The 22329-nt window shown below is 36.6% G+C and overlaps 1 protein-coding gene across 43 annotated transcripts in view; it reads left to right on the top strand.

Annotated features, from left to right (window-relative positions):
• Nucleotides 1-22329, top strand: part of adgrf8 (adhesion G protein-coupled receptor F8) — a 47917-nt gene continuing 25588 nt past the window's right edge. For 4 of the 43 annotated variants that reach the window (XM_051409392.1, XM_051409397.1, XM_051409399.1 and 1 more), the window contains exons 1-14: nucleotides 6-181; nucleotides 2940-3037; nucleotides 3192-3237; nucleotides 3490-3633; nucleotides 3767-3937; nucleotides 5531-5686; nucleotides 5790-5957; nucleotides 6103-6132; nucleotides 6685-6714; nucleotides 7061-7216; nucleotides 7319-7486; nucleotides 7632-7661; nucleotides 8212-8241; nucleotides 8588-8743. In XM_051409392.1, coding sequence (XP_051265352.1) covers nucleotides 91-181; nucleotides 2940-3037; nucleotides 3192-3237; nucleotides 3490-3633; nucleotides 3767-3937; nucleotides 5531-5686; nucleotides 5790-5957; nucleotides 6103-6132; nucleotides 6685-6714; nucleotides 7061-7216; nucleotides 7319-7486; nucleotides 7632-7661; nucleotides 8212-8241; nucleotides 8588-8743 — 1474 coding nt within the window. In that variant the 5' untranslated portion in view covers nucleotides 6-90. Of the gene's footprint in view, nucleotides 182-2939; nucleotides 3038-3191; nucleotides 3238-3489; nucleotides 3634-3766; nucleotides 3938-5530; nucleotides 5687-5789; nucleotides 5958-6102; nucleotides 6133-6684; nucleotides 6715-7060; nucleotides 7217-7318; nucleotides 7487-7631; nucleotides 7662-8211; nucleotides 8242-8587; nucleotides 8744-8845; nucleotides 9014-9158; nucleotides 9186-9461; nucleotides 9954-10056; nucleotides 10146-10262; nucleotides 10325-11114; nucleotides 11237-11348; nucleotides 11568-12219; nucleotides 12418-12550; nucleotides 12692-12782; nucleotides 12965-13880; nucleotides 14058-14146; nucleotides 15527-15683; nucleotides 15726-16132; nucleotides 16181-16266; nucleotides 16334-16928; nucleotides 19019-22329 lie in introns of those variants that run through there. The other 39 variants (XM_051409400.1, XM_051409395.1, XM_051409378.1 and 36 more) reach the window with 35 other exon arrangements.

The following is a 22329-nucleotide window of genomic DNA, read 5'->3' on the forward strand; positions in this document are numbered from 1 at the left end:
TGTGTGTAAAATTATAGCATGCCAAGATCAACTCTCTAAACTTGCCAGACAGGTGTGTGACTCAGACAAAATATTCCAGGAAGTTGACTGATGGCCTTTCTCATGTTTAATTATTGGTCTGTATATGTGGAGACATTCCTTCTGACAGGAGCCCTTTTTGGGAGACAGAACACAATGAAAGGTAAATAAATACAATTAACATTTTAAAACTTAACTCTTATCTTATATAGGTGGTAAATATGTGTTATGCTTTAAGGCAAACTGTAGAGGATAATGCTACATGTTACAGACAAAGCACTGATTTCTCATATTAGATTTGTCATGTAGAACAACATTTAACACTGAACATTTAACCCAATTTACCAAACAGGTGAAAGCATTTGGCAAGTTACTTAAGATAAACAGGAATAAGGGGATGATATTGAGTTCTATATTTCTTTACGGATGAAGCAATTAACAGGATTAAAGATAGAGATGACATTTAGTGAGAATGCACAAACACACATACTGGGCCAATTGCCTGACAGAATATACATTACATACATATACAATATATATATATATATATACGTTGGCTTTAGTCTTGAAAAGTTAATCCTGTCTTATAAAGTGGCTTTCTCAAAAACATTTGAATTCATTTGGATTATTTACTCTGAAAGTATCAGTAGCAGTATCCATTTCAACTAGCTAAGTTAGTCCTTATTAGTAAGAGTGTATACACAGGACTAGCATGACGCTGCTCAAAACAAATGTAATGGAAAGGTTGATAAAAACTCCATAATGTGGTCGAACAACATAGGAAAAATAATAGTTAACAGAAACATTCAGCCAACTGTGGTCAACCTACAAATTATGTTCATACAACAAATTGAAATAGTAATTTACATTTACAAGCAATGTCATGTTAACTGAAAATAATTATGGAACTTTTCAATAACCTGTATTTACTGAAACAACTGTTTGTTTAGAAACGGTTTAGAAAGTGAATGGCAAACAAAACTGCTGTAAGGTAAACACATAAAGGGAAAGCTGTAATCAAATTAGATAAGATAAGGTAAGATAAGATGGACTCCAGATACAACACAACAGATAAGAAAATACACATTAAATAAAAAAGATATAATGAAAATAGAAAAAATAGTGTAAGCAGGAGGTAGTGGCACGGTGTAAAAATAATAAATTGTACAGGACAAAAATATATACAGGAGTATAGTTTAGAGGAAATACAGACTATAGACATAGGCGTATGAGTATATAGTATCTAGGTCTAATATTATAATGTGTATGTAAGAAATTATCATTTCCAACTTCTACACGTTGTAATTTCTGTATTTTTTTATATGGCAAGTTAAATACAGTTAAGTGCACCGTGGTCCTTTTAAGTGTCAGCTGTCTCATCTACATGTAATGCAAAAATAGAAAATTAAACACATTTCTAAATAATTTCCAAAATGAACTCGAAGCCAGTGTAATAAAGCTAAAATCAGAGTAATGTAATGTGTGACAGCAAATGTATTAAAGCCAGAAATAAGCTAGAGAAATGTGGAATCCTCAGAGTCATGAGGTTAAAAGAAGCATGACTAGTTTTTCTAATGCGAATAAAACAGTCAAAACAGAATCCCACTCTCTTGCAAACAGGCATTACATGGTTAGATAAGGAAGCCAAGTAGGGATAACCATAAGAGGCAACAATTCATATCTCATATTTGTTTACATTCAACTGTCACTGATCGTTAGGATTAAAATGAATGAAAAGTGTGAAAAGGAAGTGTGTAGAAGTGGTTCGTCTTGATAACCGCAAATGTAACTTCCTAAATGAAATGTAGTTACTTGTTCCCGGGTCGTCAAATGCAGATGTGAGCGGTGTTCAGTTAGTTAACTCAAATATTTAGTTAATTAATGTAATTGGATCGAAACAAGGCAAAGTTAATCTGGTTTAAAAAACCTCTCAATGAGTTTTACTCCCAGCTAGCCTGCAGGGCTTTATCCAAAGGTCAAAACAAAATCCCCCTACCCACACCTCTGAAGCTCACTAAGTAACATGTTAGATTTGGGGTTTTTTAATCTGCACAAGACCAAACTGTAAAAACAACACATGGTTTGAATATTCCTTGAGAGATGTGAGGCATAGATACTGTGTGAGGTGAAAGGGAGATGCATCCAGGTCTTCTAAAAGAACAGAATGTTATTGTAATTAGGCTCGTTCAATAACACATTCAGGCAGCAGCAGTTTGCATCAAAACTTGTGCTCGTTCTGGCTGTCATAACTGTCTGTAACATATAGACCTTATGAACATATTTTTGGGTCTGATGTCATTACAAACAAACAACCATAAATTGGCTTTGAAATCATCAGAAATTCAGGCTACTTACAAGTCCAAAACTAAAACTACTCTAGTGATCCGACCCTCTTAGAGTGGTAGTCTGTTTCTTTTAAATGTAGGCAAAGAAAAAAAGAAAAAAAAACGGGCCCACAGCTTAGCTTCCTGTTAACTCTCAAAACTTGGGGCTATAATATCTACCAAAAAGAAGTAAGACAAAGAATAATAATAAGAGTGACAGAATCTATTAATATTAATGATCATATTGTACAATCCATATATGATATAATATTTGTTGTTTGAGGGGGTTCCTACAGATTTTCAAAGCTCCTGCTTTAAAGAACCCTTTTGTTTATATGTTGACATTCCGACTTCAAACATTCACTGAGGGTAAGGAACTGTAATAGCAGTGTGTTCATTATCAGACCAGTTATCAGGAAAGGACAGCATTGATTCACTTATTAGCTTCCTGGTAGCATTTTGTGTTCCAGCACCTTGTCATCTCAAGCATCTATGCTACCATCAGCTATCAGTTTATCTTACAATAAATAAAAGAAACATTTCTCCTGTTTCATTTCATAATGAGAAATCATTGTGTTTCTTGTATCCTCACTCTAGTCAGGATGGCATTACCTAAGGCAGTGGGATACATTGTTGTTCTTCTGGTTATATACTATAATCAGGGATACACACAGTCTCTGAATGTATCCCTTGAGGTAAGAAATATAATTCATAAGTAATAACTCTCACAAGGTTGTAGTGCTATATGAGATACGGAGTTGTGTGTATAATTAGTATTTAGTGACAGTTATTGTTGTATGTAGACAAACTGTACAAGTGAACTACTCAGATGTATATGGATTTCTCCAGGAACTGATGGGTACAAAAACATCACATGCCAGAGAAAAGAGAGCGGGTGAGTCACATTTTGATAGTATCAACAGAATGTTTCAACTGTATCAGTGTTTCTGTTTCTGCTATTGTCTTTTGTTACCATGTATAATGTGCCTATGATTACTTTTTAAAGTGTTATATTTAATATTATAATGATAAAATGATTATCTTTTATTAAATATTTACTTAACTCTGCTTTGCTCGTCATTAAAGTACGGACTACCAATTTTCCCATGATACAGTATCTGACTGTGCCTGTTTCATGTCTTCCCAGCACTCCTTAATTCCTCCGATTATGTACTCCAAGCTGTTATAAACATCTCTGACCTGGAGCGTCTCCAGATGCTTTTGGACACACTCAGCTTTCCTTTACTGATCAACAGCACTGCTGAAATTACCAGCATTGACACCACAACAGGTAATGACAACATCCTGTCATTTTCTTGCTGCACTGTTTGCCAAAAGATGAATATATTTAACCCTATGACAATATGACATATTTTAACCCGTCATTAAACCTTGATGTTGTGTGCTGCTGTCTCCCCACACAGTGTGTTCATCAAATATGGGTGAATACCAGTGCAGGTGTGAGCAGGGCTTTGCTTGGTCATACAACAACTGCATAAGCGGAGCCTGCGATGCCATCATTAATGACACATGTGGATGCATTACTGGCCTTCCAGCTGATGATCAGTACTGCCAGCTGAACACCAGTCAAACAGGTCAGCCCAGCACAACCACACGAGAGAACTGCTCATGCATACACACAGAGATCTGGAAAATAAACTTCATGTTAATTCTGGGTTCGTCAGGGGTGAAAAGTAACTAAGTACATTTACTGAAGATCTGTACTTGGAGTATAAACTGCTCTATTAGAAAAGTGTCATAAGATAACTTTTTTACAATACATACAAATACATTCAGTAGGAATTTGACATACTTAGATAGTAGATTTATGCTGCTATGGAAGTTTTTTCCACGACATTTAAGTGGAAAAGATTGTAATTTTTAATGACTATAAATACAATAAAACTATAATGGGCATGGGCATTGTTATGCAGTAACTTAAACCACACAGCAGTATATAGAGTCAGTAGAATTAGCTCTACTGTGGCCGGTACATTTTAGTAAATGATACTTTATGATGTGTTATACTTCCTCCACTACATTTCAGAAGGATATTGTACTTTTACTCCACCACATTCATCCTACAACTATAGAAACGTACAGGTTTTACATGTTCAGTGTTAAATAGGATGACATGTTGTAGTTGTACAAACAATCCATTAATAGACAATTTGATACTTTATCAGATTCTAATTCCTGCTTCAGTTAGTCAGCTGAAGACCTAACTGTTGCGACATCATTTAATAAAATGTGTATGACAAATCAGGAGTAAGTGTCAGTAAGTCTTTATAGTCTATCAATTTTGGATTTAAGGGTAATATCCTGTTTTGGCCAATAGATGGCGCTTATGTATCAAATCCCCAACCTAAATGGTCCATTTGTGGCTGTTATACTGTACTGGGCAAATGTCTTTTAGTTTTAATTTATTTTTGTTCATATGAAACTGCAAGTGTTGGACACAAGTTTTGCTTTAATGAATCATGAAACAAGGAACTACCTGTGACACTCAGTGAACCTTTATCAGACAGTTGTTTCAGTAAATACAGGAATAAAAGAATCTGTTGCATGTAGAAATTTAAAGCCTTTACCAGGTTTCCTTGTGAAGTCATACCACAGTTTTAATTGAAAAGATTACAGAGGTTCCGGTTCTTGTCCTATTATATCCTATGATACAAAAAGTGCAGCTGATTTTTGTTTTTATTTTTGTATTTTCCTTTTTACAGAGCTAACACCATCACCTACACCATCAAACAGTACGACACATATATATAGAGAATGATGGGCTGTGTGTGTTTCTGAAGATTTGCACTGGCATTGTAAAATCAAGGAAATTAGAGTATTTCAGTAGTTTGGAAATATATGTTTGCCTTTAGGCTCATACAACCTACGTAAACCATTTAAAGCTTGAACTGAAACAGGAAGTGACCTGTCACAATAAAAGTCAAGTTAAATCTCGTCAAATGAACAAGGTCAAGTTTAAAGGTTGCTGTTCTCCAGACATAAACTATTTCAAGTTTCAGTTTAAATCCAAAGGGTCAGCTAAAAGGTTTGATTAAATAATGCACGTGGGTATCAGAACAACATAATTCTTGTCATGATAACTGCACATAATGAAAAGTGTTGTGAATATTGTTCTATATGATGGTGACAGACTTCTCTGATGGATATTTGTCTGTTCTCCTCCACAGAGCCAGTGGAAATTGACATTGTCCTTGACTTGCGCATCCCACCCGTCATTGTGTCACAAAACCTGATTAGTGTATTCAGGGAAGGTCTGAAAGAGTTCCGACTACCCTACACCATCACTCAGTTCTTAAAAGTAATAGACATAAATTTCACTACAGGTAAGAACTGTTGCTTGTTGTTTGTTTGCTTATGTAATTTGTATGGCTGATTTATTGCTGTTTTATCCAATAGTGTCTGATTTTTTTTACATTTATTTGAAAGCGTGCTACCCAAACTCCACTGGAGGACTGCAGTGTCAGTGTGAGGAGCAGTTTGCTTGGTCATGTGACAAGTGTAACATCTACGGTGCATGCAGCAATGCCACCGAACAAACCTGTGGGTGCATAAATGGACTTCCTTCTGATGGAGAATTCTGTGAACCAATCACAGGTAAGCACTGCCATTTTATAGCTGTTCTAATAAAAGTGATGTTATTGGCAAAAAGGTAATAAATGAATATCTACTGAATATGTTCTTCTGTTTTCTATAGCATAAAAATATGTTGTAATAATTTAATTTCAATGTGGCTCCACAGATATCTCTCAGTGTACGACCCCAACTCCTGGTATGGAACAATTTTTTCTTTCTTTTGAATGGATAAAGTTGAACAGAGTCTGTAGTAGTTGAGGACACCTCTTATAAATAATAAAAAAATATTCATTAATTTTCAAATGAATTGGTGCCATATTTTTCTTCTCTCTTTTGGCCAGTAGATGGTGCTTTGTATGCATCAAATCCACAACCTAAATGGTCCATTTGTGGCTGTTATACTGTACTGGGCAAAAGTATTTTAGTTTTAATTTATTTTTGTTTAAAAGAGAAGTGACTACAAGTGTTGGACACAAGAGTTTTCGCTTTCAATGAATCATTAAACAAGGAACTACCTGTGACACTCAGTGAAGTTTTATCAAATAGTTGTTTCAGTAAATACAGGAATAAAAGAATCTGTTGCATGTAGAAAGTTAAAGCCTCTACCAGGTTTCCTTGTGAAGTCATACCACCATTTTAATTGAACATATTACAGAGGTTCCGGATAATGTCTTATTATATCCTATAATATTAAAAGTGCAGCTGATTTCTGATTCTATCTTTAATTTTATTATTTTTATTTTTACAGAGCTAACACCATCACCTTCACCACCAAACGGTACGACACATAGATAGAAAGAATGATGGGCTCTGTGTGTGTTTCTGAAAATTTGTACTGGCACTGTAAAATCACGGAAATTGTAAAGCTTTTGAAAAAAAAAGCTCACATCTATTTCAGTAGTTTGGAAAAATATATGTTTGCCTTTAGGCTCATACAGCAACCCATTTTAAGTTTCAATTCAATCCAAAGGGTTAGCTGAAAGGTTTAAAAAACAGTGCACGTGGGTAACAGAACAACATAATTTGTGTCATGATGACTGCACAGTGTGAAAGGTATTGTGAATATTGTTCTACATGATGGTGACAGACTTCTGTGATGTATATTTGTCTGTTCTCCTCCACAGAGCCAATGGAAATTGACATTGTCCTTGACTTGCGCATCCTAGCCGTCAATGTGTCACAAAACCTCATTAGCATAATCAAGGAAGGTCTGAAAGAGTTCCCACTACCCTACACCATCACTCAGTTCTTAAAAGTAATAGACATAAATTTCACTACAGGTAAGAACTGTTGCTTGTTGTTTGTTTGCTTATGTAATTTGTATGGCTGATTTATTGCTGTTTTATCCAATAGTGTCTGATTTTTTTACATTCATTTGAAAGCGTGCTACCCAAACTCCACTGGAGGACTGCAGTGTCAGTGTGAGGAGCAGTTTGCTTGGTCATGTGACAAGTGTAACATCTACGGTGCATGCAGCAATGCCACCGAACAAACCTGTGGGTGCATAAATGGACTTCCTTCTCATGGAGAATTCTGTGAACCAATCACAGGTAAGCACTGCCATTTTATAGCTGTTCTAATAAAAGTGATGTTATTGGCAAAAAGGTAATAAATGAATATCTACTGGATATGTTCTTCTGTTTTCTATAGCATAAAAATATGTTGTAATAATTTAATTTCGATGTGGCTCCACAGATATCTCTCAGTGTACGACCCCAACTCCTGGTATGGAACAATTTTTTCTTTCTTTTGAATGGATAAAGTTGAACAGAGTCTGTAGTAGTTGAGGACACCTCTTGGAAAATAAAAAATTATTCATTAATTTTCAAATGAATTGGTGCCATATTTTTCTTCTCTCTTTTGGCCAGTAGATGGTGCTTTGTATGCATCAAATCCACAACCTAAATGGTCCATTTGTGGCTGTTATACTGTACTGGGCAAAAGTATTTTAGTTTTAATTTATTTTTGTTTAAAAGAGAAGTGACTACAAGTGTAGGACACAAGAGTTTTCGCTTTCAATAAATCATTAAACAAGGAACTACCTGTGACACTCAGTGAAGTTTTATCAAATAGTTGTTTCAGTAAATACAGGAATAAAAGAATCTGTTGCATGTAGAAAGTTAAAGCCTCTACCAGGTTTCCTTGTGAAGTCATACCACCATTTTAATTGAACATATTACAGAGGTTCCGGATAATGTCTTATTATATCCTATAATATTAAAAGTGCAGCTGATTTCTGATTCTATCTTTAATTTTATTATTTTTATTTTTACAGAGCTAACACCATCACCTTCACCACCAAACGGTATGACACATAGATAGAAAGAATGATGGGCTCTGTGTGTGTTTCTGAAAATTTGTACTGGCACTGTAAAATCACGGAAATTGTAAAGCTTTTGAAAAAAAAAGCTCACATCTACTTCAGTAGTTTGGAAAAATATATGTTTGCCTTTAGGCTCATACAGCAACCCATTTTAAGTTTCAATTCAATCCAAAGGGTTAGCTGAAAGGTTTAAAAAACAGTGCACGTGGGTAACAGAACAACATAATTTGTGTCATGATGACTGCACAGTGTGAAAGGTATTGTGAATATTGTTCTACATGATGGTGACAGACTTCTGTGATGTATATTTGTCTGTTCTCCTCCACAGAGCCAGTGGAAATTGACATTGTCCTTGACTTGCGCATCCCAGCCGTCAATGTGTCACAAAACCTCATTAGCATAATCAAGGAAGGTCTGAAAGAGTTCCCACTACCCTACACCATCACTCAGTTCTTAAAAGTAATAGACATAAATTTCACTACAGGTAAGAACTGTTGCTTTTTGTTTGTTTGCTTATGTAATTTGTATGGCTGATTTATTGCTGTTTTATCCAATAGTGTCAGATTTTTTTACATTTATTTGAAAGTGTGCTACCCAAACTCCACTGGAGGACTGCAGTGTCAGTGTGAGGAGCAGTTTGCTTGGTCATGTGACAAGTGTAACATCTACGGTGCATGCAGCAATGCCACCGAACAAACCTGTGGGTGCATAAATGGACTTCCTTCTGATGGAGAATTCTGTGAACCAATCACAAGTAAGCACTGCCATTTTATAGCTGTTCCAATAAAAGTGATGTTATTGGCAAAAAGGTAATAAATGAATATTTACTGGATCTGTTCTTCTGTTTTCTATAGCATAAAAATATGTTGTAATAATTTAATTTCAATGTGGCTCCACAGATATCTCTCAGTGTACGACCCCTCCTGGTATGGAACAATTTTTTCTTTCTTTTGAATGGATAAAGTTGACACAAGAGTTTTCGCTTTCAATGAATCATTAAACAAGGAACTACCTGTGACACTCTGTGAAGTTTTATCAAATAGTTGTTTCAGTAAATGTCTGAATAAAAGAATCTGTTGCATGTGGAAATTTAAAGCCTCTACCAGGTTTCCTTGTAAAGTCATACTACTGTTATGAAAAAGAAACATTAAATAACATTTACTGATGCGAAGTGTTGCAGATATTCTTTTTCTCTTTTACAGGAACGACAACACCACCAACGATAACAACAGCAAATACAACACTAATGACAACAACGACAAATGCAGCAATGCCAAATACAACACAAATGACAACAATGCTAAATACGACACCAATGATAACAACACCAAATACAACACAAATGACAACAATGCTAAATACGACACCAATGATAACTACACCAAAAACAACACTAATGACAACAACACCAATGACAACAATGCTTAATACGACACCAATCATAACAACACCAAATACAACACTAATGACAACAACGCTAAATACAACTACACCAATGACAACAATACCAAATACAACACTAATGACAACAACGCTAAATACAACTACACCAATGACAACAATACCAAATACAACACTAATGACAACAACACCAAAAGCAACACCAATGACGACAACGCCAAAAGCAACACCAATGACGACAACGCCAAATACAATAACACCAGTGACAACAACGCCAAATTCAACACCCAGTGGTATTTATATATATATATATATATATACATTTAAAATGTATGAATTAAGTTATGTTTGTCTCATAAAGTTGCTTCTTCGTGATAACAACTGTTTCTGTTCCAGTGAGGAACTTAAAACTCACCATGAATCTGGAATATAAGGAGTCATTCAATGACATCACCAGCGACGTTTTCAAACAAACAAATAAGGCTGTAAGTCTTGATGGGTCATTTAGTTTCATCACGTTTATGCAATAAATGTATGTGATATTTGATCTTGATGTAATTGTAGAACAAATAACAAGCGGGATATGTCATTGTTTCAAACAGATTCAAGAACAATGTAGTGAACACATCACAGCCAGCCACACAGCAACATTAATTAGGTTCCGGTGAGTCAAATATTTGTTTTCATTTTACTCCTTCCAAAATCTGTTTTGGAATATACCTTACAACTAACAGTTAGCTATATTAACATAGTTCTACATTGTTTATATGAATTGTTATTTTTAGCTATGCTATCAACATGGGGCTAGAGATGGCAATGTTGGTCAGTCTGTCAGTCCACCACTTTGGTCTATTTTGAAATATCTGAACCACTGTTGGATGGAAGGACAGGAAGTTTTTTACAGACATTCCCAGAAGATGAATACTAATAATTTCCATGAGCTGTTAGCATGGCTGTGGATTTGTTTGATACAATGATACAGTTTACAAAAAACTGCTTTGTACTTTGGCTAATCTCTAATTGGCTTTGGCTGAGGTGGCCGTATAATCATCTACATTAAATATGCCCATATAAAAATGTTTGCAGTCCAACTTTGGCCTATATTGTTCACTTACTGACTCCAGGTCAGTAGGCTGTTTGAAGCTTTCAGTAACAGGTGCTTTGATGAATAAATAACCACGTAGAATGTCCAGGTAAAATTGAAAAAGTTTTTATATCCCCTAACAAGTTGAGCATTACAAAACATATAAAGAATTTAAAAATTACTTAACTGAACCGTAAATTAGGGTAATTAGGCCAAAACAAGTAACCATCCATCAAGTAAGGCCATCTTCTAGCAGGTTGATTGTGTTTAACATCAAGGGCAGAGCAGATGTAATATGGTCCTAAATGGACTGCAAATAATACCTGTTTGTGATTGGATATTTTAACCGGGGTACAATTCTGTATCACAGGAGCGGAAGCACCATCGCCGACTATACTATAAGAGCAACTTCTCTTCCAGAGGCCGAAATTAAAGCGGTACAAACAGGGATATTTTCTCAGCTGGCAGATATATACCCTATGATATTTGACAGTAAGACAATTTTACACATCTTTGAAATATTTTAAGAGACACATGAGAGACAGATGATTTTGTACAGACGACATACAATATTGTCTGACCTTTGTGTGATTTTTTTGTATAGGCTCAGAACCTTTAAAGCTTGATCCAGCTGAAGGATTTTTTGGGAGTAAGGTGACTGTGAAATGTGGCCCTCCACCAAACAATCTCAATTTTGTTCCCAACGTGGTAGCAGTGTGGACACGAGACAGCCAGAAAATAGTCAACGATGGGGAACACAGCATTTCAGAAACAAATGGAATATCTGTTTTAACAGTGTCAAGATTTTTTATCACTAACAATGGTAAGATATACTGTAGATCCAGAATGGTGCAGTGAAAAAATACAAATTATACAGATACACAAGTATCTAAGGCTTTTTCCTTGTGCTCTGACCTGCATCAGAAATACCTTTTGATAATAGGCTCACAAAAATATGGGGCACAACCATGAAACTAAAAACTATAAGATGAAATTGTCTTCCTCTGTGTTTCTTCTCTCAAAGGAGAAAACGGGTCAGCTGATTTACAAAGCACATATAGAGCAACACAAAAACCCTCAATTAATTTCAGTTGTTGTTCCTGTGTAAGTCTTTTTAAGTCTCCTAACTCATAGCACAAAATATTTGGAAGTTGAAGAGGAGTGCTGCTCCCACTATATCACAATCTGAACGATGATTTAGGTTGTCGCCCCCCTAAGTTATTTTTTGGCCTTTTCATGCCTTTATTAGATAGAGACAGCTGTAGATTGACAGGAAAGGGGGGCAGAGAGAGAGGATGACACGCAGCAAAGGGCTGCAGGTCGGATTCAAACCCAGGCTACTGTAACAACTCTGTATATGGGTCCCCAGCTCTACCAACTGAGCTAACTGGGCGCCCCAAGCCCTCTTATAGTTTGAATTTGACAACACTGGCTTTACATTGATTTGATTTGTTAATGATCACCTTTAATTTCAGGGAATTATGAATGTACGCTGAAAAACAGCAGTGTGGGAACCACATCAGTTTTCAGACAGCGCACAACAATCAGTCAAACAAGGCCCTTAATCCAAGTGAAACCACTCAAAAAAGCAGTTGATTGTAAGACTGTAAAGGAAGTGCAACTGGAGTGCTCTGTCAACCGTGCCTTTACAGTTGAGTTTATTGGCATACAAGGTAAACCTGAAACAAAAAAGCACCAGAAGGCAAATCTGTTACACATGAATGTAGTTCTCAAACAACTATCTGACATAATGTGTATACATAAATGGTTTTTTCAAAGAGTGAATGTTGATATCCTTTGTCCAAGGTTGTAATTCTGCAGGTAATAAGATCACCTGTCAGTATCCAATCACAAACACATGTGAAGAAGAAGAAAAAACCTTTTCTTGTCAACTCAAGAACAATCCGATAGTTAAAAAAACTGTAACACTGGTGTTAACCACAGAGCGTAAGTATTGATACAAACAACAGAGAATTTTATACAATTCAGGTCAGGAAATTTTCTGTGTAAGTAAAGAACACTATTTCATTCTCTCTAGGTTTTGTATGTTTGAACGATTCTGTCTTTGGTGATGGACTTCTTAATGAAAAAGCTGAGGTTGGCTGTGAAGAGGGGAAGGAGGGGAAAGAAACAGCAGTGTGTAGGTCTACTGGTAATTGGGAAGATCGACAAGACTTATGTGTTCTACAAGCGGTTCAGGAGCTGCTCGATCAGTCTCAGGTAACCTAGTTCTCCAGATATTTCTGACACCAAATGATGGCAGAGGTGGATTTAGTGGCTTGGGGGCCTTAGGTAAACTCCAGTTTCCATTATGCCTTATTTTCACCTGTTCTCTAATTGAGAATGTTGGTAGTGGTAGAACAAATACTCAGAAAATGTACTGAGTAAAACAAACACTTAAAAATATGGCATTCAAAATATTACTCATAACTTATAACTAAAGCTCTTAAAGGTGAGGCTCATTTTAACTTTTTCATAAACTTCTGGATAGTTCAGTTTAAACTATAATAATGAGTTGGTTGTTCATATAGTTAGTGTGTAGAATCTGAAGTAACCACTATGCTGTCAGATAAAAAATAACAAACAAAATGAAATGGAATTATAAACTGTGGGGCACATTGCACACTGATAATGACCCAAAAAAGCACTTTGAAGGCATTTTAAAGTCACTGCAGTGTATATACAGTATGAATTAGAATGTTAACATAATTGTATGTTTTATTTCTAAACATCATCGTCCTGCCCATCAACTTCAACAGAAAGACCTGTGTCAGCTAGGGGCAAGGAGAGAGAGATATTTTAACAGGGAAATATGAAGATGTCAGAGAGGCAAATGTTAAAGAGTATGTAGGGTAAAGAGTAGATTCCTCAATGCGTCTTGGGTGCATTTACACCTGAACAGTATAATTACATTGGCTCACATTGAGCCAGGACTATGTTTATGCCAGCTGTCAATTACGTTTGTATGCAACTGAGTGATTTACAGATGAAAGACTTGATGAAATTCTCGATTACATTTTTTATATTTTAATCAAATAAGCTATCATTATAATGAAAGATTCCTACACATTGTAACTTTAATTTGATCCTGAGATATAATGTGATGCTAATGTTTTTTTTCTTTAAAATTCCCCAGTTCTTAAATAATAATACACTGCCACAATTCTTGGAAGAACTCAGCAATGTCACTGTCAGCTTAAGTGAACAAGTGGTTGAATCTCCTGCAACAATTACTGCCATTGTTCAAATACTCAACAATGTAGCCAATGCATCAACATCCCAGAATATCCCAATAACTGAAACTTCAATGGAGGTAAGCAAATTACTTTGAGGTTTGCACATATCCTCAACAGTATACTCTACATTTCACTTGGTCTAATATCTTGTTTCCTTTCAATTTAGGCTGTCCTAAATACTACAGGAGTCCTCACCACAGATGGGTCAAAGAATTCATGGACATTTATAAACTCAAATGACACCAAAACTGTCCCAGGAACAAGGAGTAACATATCTGAAACTGAAAGTGTCAGTTCGACATTACTGCAGTCTCTTGAGACAATAACACGTCGCCTTACCAATGATTCTTTTAACATTGACACACCTTTTATTCTCTTGAACAAAACTACATTCACAGACACTTTCAATTCTGAAATAAATTCTTCAGTAGAGATAGAGATACCAGAGTCTGATGGAGAAACAAATACAGTCACTGTTATAACGTTTGCTTCAATGGATAACGTACTCCCTGCAAGAGACAAAGAAAATTCAACGTTCAACGTCATCAACGGGAGAGTCGTACTTGTTCAGTCCAGTGGTGCTGTCAATAATGTTTCGTTCACATTTGAGATTATAAACGATACTCTTGGGAACCCTCAGTGTGTTTTCTGGAACTTCAGCCTCTTCGATGGTCTGGGGGGCTGGGACGACGAGGGATGTGAGTTGGTAAACAACGGAAACGGAAACGTCACCTGCAACTGCAACCACCTGACTTCGTTCTCTATCCTAATGTCACCCTACAGTCCAGATGACCTTGCATTGGATGTTATAACCTACGTTGGAGTTGGCATATCCATGGCTTCTTTGGTCATATGCCTCATTATTGAAGCTGTCATATGGAGAAAAATAAGAAAGAACGCCACATCTTACCTGCGTCATGTTTCCATTGTTAATATCGCTGTGTCTCTCCTCATTGCAAACATTTGGTTTATTATCGGGGCAGCCATTTCCGATGCAGAGGATCAAAATCTACCAGCATGCTCTGCGGCTACATTTTTTATCCATTTTTTCTACCTAGCCCTGTTCTTCTGGATGTTAGCCTCAGCTCTGCTGTTGTTCTACCGCACAGTCAGTGTCTTCGACGGGGGTTTGTCTAAAAGATCTATGTTGGCTATTGGATTCTCACTAGGCTACGGGGCACCGCTCATAATTGCGATCATAACAGTAGCTATAACTCAACCCCAAAATACATACATCAGAAAAGCTGGAGTCTGCTGGCTCAACTGGGATGAATCCAGGGCTCTACTGGCATTTGTGATACCAGCGCTATCAATTGTGGCAATAAACCTTGTAATCCTGCTTGTTGTGATGTACAAAATGTTGAAGAGAAGGGTAGTGGGAGATGCTGCACAAGCAGCTGAGAGGCACGTTCTTGTGGTTATTGCTCGGAGTTTGGCTGTCCTCACACCATTTTTTGGAATAACTTGGGGTCTGGGAGTTGGAACCATGACAGATCCATACAATAGAGGAATCCATATTTCATTTGCGTTCTTCAATTCACTGCAGGTACAAATTCACTGTTAATAATACTGATCTATATATTATATATTACTCTATACTGTAGTACCTGAAATTAATCCATGGATCACTATTATGAATGGTTAGTTTGCCTTTTATCACTGAAGCCCTCTTACATAATGCTACTCTGTGTCTTTGTTTAAAGGGTTTCTTCATATTGGTGTTTGGGACGCTGCTGGACAAAAAGGTATGTATGATTTACTATTCAAATCAACTGCTTGTTGGGACAATGCTTAATTGAATAAAGGGGAAATCCACTATTTCTAATAATTTAGAATTATTAGTTGATTGATGGATTGGTTTTATCCTATTAGAATTAATCTAATGGAAAATAACAACAGTATGCAGTAATACCACCATTTTGCTGGTATCATATTAGCTGTTGTCACTAGCCATCCATCGGTGAGCTACTGCAGTGAAAGTAAATTGTTGGTAGTGATGATGACTGTTCTGCATGATTTTGACATGCGGAACACTGGTAGCACACTGCACCTCTTAGTACTACATGTTGACCCTTTAAAAACATAATTTTTACAGAAACTCACTTGCTTAAGTTTTATAGCAGCGTGATCATTTTCGGGAATTTACTTTCAGGTGCGGTCAGAAATAACAATAAAGACACAGACTTCCAGTGGAACAAGGGTAAGACAGTTTTCTTAGTCATCATCTTTTTGATGAGGTTCGAAGTATTATGGTGATTCATGTGTTTACTTTTATTCTGGTTTTAGACCACCAGTGCTGCAACGTCATCATCAAGTGGATTGGGCTTTTTCCGGAACTGGAGAAGAGGAAGAGGTATGTTAACAATTAAGAAGAGAAAAGAGAAAACAACAGAAACCAAGAAACAAAAGGCTTCTAAATGCTTGTGAAGCAGTTTTACTAACTATGCTACTGGCTTATGTTAGTTGACAGACTTGATAGATTACCCTGATATTTTGTACTTACATTCATGCTTCCTAGATGATACATCCTAATGACTTTAGTGATCCCTTTTCCTTATCTTTTAGGCCACTAAAGGCAGCTCAAAGTTACCATTTATCTAGTGAAATATCTAATCATACATATACTAGTTTGGTTGGAACAACATTTTAGTACCTGCAACTGCAACCACCTGACTTTGTTCTCTATGCTAATGTCACCCTACAGTCTAGAGGACCCTGTATTAGATGTGTGACGGCCTTAGGGTTGGCCCTATTCTGTTCCTCCTTAAAACCTTCTTTGGAGTTGGCATATTTATGGCTTCCTTGGTCATATGCCTCATTAATGAAGCTGTCATGTTAGCATTCTAATCTAACCATTTAGCTGACAGCACTCTGCTATGCCAAAGTTGTCAGTTGTCATATTGTTTCACCACAGACTGAATAGCTTTGTTTTGCTGCTGTTTTTTCAGATGGTTACAATATCTCATCCAGTGCCTCTGGAGCATCTCGCTCCTTCACCGACACATGATGGTCTGCAGACAGCTCTGGGCAGTTGGAAAAACAACCAACCAAGCAAACCAGATGTTGTTTTTTCTTTTTTCATCGCAGCTATAATGTGTGAAGGTTGGATTTGAAGTGTAAGATAACAATCATGAATAGGCTTTATATTTGGGAAGAAGAACAAAGTATTAATACAATCATATGTTGAAAGTTGTATTTTGTCAAAACCCTTCTCACAACAACATTATGTAATATACACCAGCAAAAGTGTTTATTAGTATTACATAATGTATGTTGGATGTATAGAATTAATTGGATTGTAGTAGTAATTGCTTTTGCAGTGACTAAGTTACACTTTTCATCGTGTGTGTGTTTGTGTGTGTGTGTGTGTGTGTGTGTGTGTGTGTGTGTGTGTGCGTGCGTGCGTGCGTGCGTGCGTGCGTGCGTGCGTGTGTGTGTGCAGGAAGTCACACACAGTATGTTTAGAGGTTGCACTTAGGTTTTCCCTCAGACAAAACAAAAGAAATGTTTGTGTTAGACATTCATCACATCATTTTCAGGAAACAAAATGTCCACAGTCGTAAAGTAGATGCAAAATGGCTCTTGGTTTTTCTTTGCTTTGCCAATCAAATCAGTAAGCCAAGGCTGGGCTCACACAGATCAGTGAACTTGTTTACTCAAGGAGTGGCATCACAATGACAAAATGACATGGCTAGCACCGTCAGTCAAATAGAATTCCAAACATGTAATGGAGCTACTCAGAGAAAATATAAAAAGCTTTTTTTTTTAATGTGGAGCCCCTGTTGATATTTTAGCAACATTAAGAAATCTCTCAGAATCACACAGACAGCCACTTTCCACTCTTACGATCCCAGGTGTCATCATAGCTCTGTCACACTGTGTGTAATGTTCAACCGTACACTATGTGTGTTTGTGTATGTGTGTGTGTATACAGCAAATGCTGCTTGATATTCAGTGTCTATTTTGTGCTTTAGTCCTGTGTAACATAGCAGAAGTCAGGTTTTTAAAGCTGTAGTGTGTGATATGGATGTTAAAGTCACATAACTAAACCACCTTGACCCACAGAATTTAAGGTTATGTACTAAAATATAAAATCTGTTGTTCCTCCATTTTAATAAGTGATGTTTAATAATGATCAGCATCATGTTTTGTCATGATGCAGTCTTATTTTCTGGCCTTTGTTTTGTTGGCAACGTTGTGTTTGCAGTTTAAGAGCAGATAGTTTAGGTTTTCTGTATGTGTCGGGTTGATGTAATTGTTTATGCTACCTGAGCCTGGACCACTGTTTATATACATTTTATGCTGTGGGTTAATAACAAGTCCAGAGTCTTAACATTTAGGATGATCTATTGGCAGAAACGGAATCTAATAATTTTATGTTTTCATTAGTGTATTGGGGGGCAAGGCTGTTGGAATCTGTAACTACACCTAAGAACACAACTAAATCCTACACACAGGTCCTCGAAGACGATCGCTGACTTAGCAGAAGGGATGATATTGGTTCAGGAACAAAAAAATGTGTGACATAAGCATTTTAGGCATTCATACTCTGGTGCCTGTGACAGTGTTGTATGATTCAGCTGATAGCAACTGGTCACCTGGATTTGGAGGAAGATTTCCAGACAAACAAAGCTAGGTTATTAAACAGTGTCAATGTACTAAGTTTACGTCATATTTAACTTTGAAATAACAGGCTCAAAAAGTACTGTGTGCTTTGCTGAGTCTTGGAATAGAACCTTTTTACTGACCTTGTTTTTGATTTTGCTTGACTTAAACTTGTCTGTGTCCAGTCTTGAGTGATTCAGGTGACAGCCCTGTCAGTATGTATTTGCAGTGGGGCAGGGCAATAATATTGCTTCATTTTATAAATGAGCACTGCATATAATCTTCCAAAATTACTTATCTAAGGTTTTCTTTAAGACGTGTGAATAGATTTATTTCTGGTAATGCATAACAGTGGAACACAGATTCAGATAAATTTTGATCATTTTATGAAATGATGAAAATATATCTATATAAATATTGTGATTTACGTAAACCATTGTCCGGCTCTTACATGCATCCATTCGTTTGGTGAGGGCGTTACATTTTCTTTGTTGAGGTTTTGAAGACATTATTTAGTGAACAGATACCCTGTGAATGTGCTGTATCTTTTGGCGATCACAGTTATTTAGCCTGTAGTTTTTATACCTTTGGAGTGAAAAATAAAATAGCAGAGTGTAAGTAGCAAATATGATCATTGGCATACACTCATGTAAAACAAGTCAACAATTGACCAGCACACTCATATCATATTCGCTCGCTCTAGCCCACCACAAGCTACAGTAAATATCGTTTGTCTACCTGTAACATTTTAACTATGTCTTTAAATCTTGTGGTTTTCAGATATATTATGTATGAAGGTGTGGTTGAAGCAAATGTATTCATCATTATCCAACACAAGGTTGTGCAATGAAATGCAAGTTTGCAGTCCCTATATGCTACACACATAGATAAAGATAATTAAATGTATGCTAGAATAACATATAATGTTTTTACATTGTGAATAACAAACAACTCACAGCAGTGTCTTCTGTCTTTTGAAACATCCTGTTGTATACCACTAAGAAAAAAATCACCACTATATGTTTTGTCACCCGAACTTTTCATTGTGCATCAATACCAGTAGCCTACAAAACCAAGCCTACATGCAGCCGGCCCCCATGTTCAACAGGGCTCCATAGGGCACTCATCACCCTTGGTCTCCCTCGCCATCATTCTCTGATCTTCATGCAGTAACTATTTGCTCACCTCAGGTCAAGATCGTAGAGTTTTAAAGACTGCTTATTTTGACACTGAAATACTGGCCACGCTCGTCAGAGCTTCATGCTTGTTGGAGGTTTCTATACCTGCAATAGATACCAGGGAATACACAACAGCGCATTTTCAAGGCCTCATCTCGGGTCATCTCCCGGCGCATAACTTCACCCAAATCGCCTTAAAGCAACAGAACCAACGCGGTTCAAAAAATGTTATGTAATATCTCTCACAACAGTATTTGCATTGAGCAGTCAATATTCTCACCTGGGTTTCATGTTAGTTCACAACTTTTCACAAAGAAAACAGACTGCACTGCATTTTGTCTCAGGTTTAAGCTCAAAAGCAGAAGTGCCTCGTCAAACTAAGCATTATTTACATTTTTACAGCGTCCTCAAGAGATCTTAACTGTAAAACCTGTAACACTGGCACAGTTTTTCTTTACCTCATCTACAACACTGATCTGTTCAGGCAGGGCATTGTATGGGAGCAATATCAGCACACAGTCTCTATGTTATGCTGATAGGCTGATAAGTCCGAGTCAGTCAGCGTTTCGGGTAACAGGGATTTGAACGCATATAGAGACAGATCTCTGAATTTCACTGTCTGACAATAATACAAGGTAAAATAAATAGATATATTTACTTAGAGATCTTAAAGAGCATTTCCATAATGAAAAAGACCCAAGCCTGTTGTGCATCACAGTTATTAGCTTAGCCACTACATGCAAGGCTGGACAGGGCTCCATCCAAGATGACCAAAAATGTAATGAAAAAGGAGCATTTCATAGATGAGTGATTGGCTGAGTGATTCAACAACAATTTTCCTGCTATCTTGATTAATCTACAGACAAGTAGTCAAAAACCTACTGTGTACACGCATCAAAAAAGCACCACGCATTTATCAGTACTTACCTGGGGCTTGTAGAACTTGAGGATGCTGATGCAGAGGTGACAGCAAAAGCAACCATTACATCTCTGACAAAAAACAGACTGCAAATGGTGTGCTAATGGTGCTACAGACGGAGCAAGCGTGACGGTCTGAAGCTTATTGACTGTGTTTTCCACTCATTTGATTTTGCTGAAAAACGGACAATACAACGTCTCCCCGGCAACCATGAATACATGATCAAGGAAACTTGTAACTGGTTTGCCCACTCAGACAAATGCCAAGGTGAACAAGAATATGTAGTCAATTAAAAAATTAACAAGCAGTCCTTTCAAAATGATATCACCAAGTCAAACTGTTGGCTTGTAATAGCAGACTGCATTGAATGGATTTTTGAGCAAGAGGGTGGGCTTGGATGGCACTTGATGTAAGGAATACTGTTTTTCAGTGAGGCTTTTTAACAAAATTCTCAGTGATGGGAATGGGAAAACTGATTTAACTGCTTGTACTGCACCAATGATATCATCACCCTGCCAGGGACTGTAGATTAAAATTAGCCTGTATGGCTAAATCTGGCACATTTACATGATGGATTCAAGTGCTCATGTTAATTACAGTTTTTTATGATTGTTTACACACTAAAATAAAAATTTCCACATCATTTGCAAAATTCTACTCCAAGGAGCAAAACACCTCCACAGATTTGCACAACATTACACACAATGTCTGCTTCACCCTTTTTGTAAAACATTACACACAGTTATTTGTAAAACTCTACACACATTTTCACACCTTAGACACAGATAAGGATTGTGAGGTTACTTCCTTGTCATTACAAAGCCCCGGATTGCCAATGACCACACTAATGAACCAATTGGATAATCACATCCACCAGGTGTGGAAGCACACATGTGCTAATTTGAAAACGCAGCACTCAGCCAGACGGAGAGATGATGAATAGTTACAGTATTCTTGTTGCTTTTACAGTAGTAGACAGTAGAGTCAAAGTGTATGTACTTCATGCAGTCATTTTTATTTGTCTACAGATTTTATTTGTTTCATTGATTTCATTGTTGGTTGATTACTGTAACTGATTGTGGTAAGAAATAATGTAAGTATTGAAATAAATACTTGAAATATTCAGTCTGCAGCATCAGTGTTGTGCAGTGCTTGGTAAGTTTATAGTAGGCCTATTTGTGTACATTCTCCCTATATCTCAAACTAATCATGAAGAATGTTGTGGGTTTGTCACTATTTTTTTTGACATCTAAATTATCCCTTACATAACAATGTCTGGCCTAAAATCTAGCACATGCTATTTCCTAAAATTAGTTTTTTCACAAATGTGTTTTTTATTTATCACAGCAGTGTGAAACTGGCTGCAATAGTGTCTGATCATTGAGGACTGTGTTGGTTAAATGAAAACTAATAGCATTTTCACAAATATGTGTGTATGTTTTGACTGAAGAGTGTATGTTTTGACTGAAGTGTGTCATTATGCAAACAATCTAGGAATTATGCAAATTGAGTGTGGTGTTTGGATAATTGTGATTATATTTTGAAAAAAAGAACCCGGTTTTCAAAATTGCGTGTAAACAATTGAAAAAAACTGTAATGTCCATCAGTTGTCGGCAGGACAGTATTCAAAGACTTGCCAATGGAGTT

Source organism: Dicentrarchus labrax, unplaced genomic scaffold (genome assembly GCF_905237075.1).
Source record: "Dicentrarchus labrax unplaced genomic scaffold, dlabrax2021, whole genome shotgun sequence".
Lineage (NCBI taxonomy): Eukaryota > Metazoa > Chordata > Actinopteri > Moronidae > Dicentrarchus > Dicentrarchus labrax.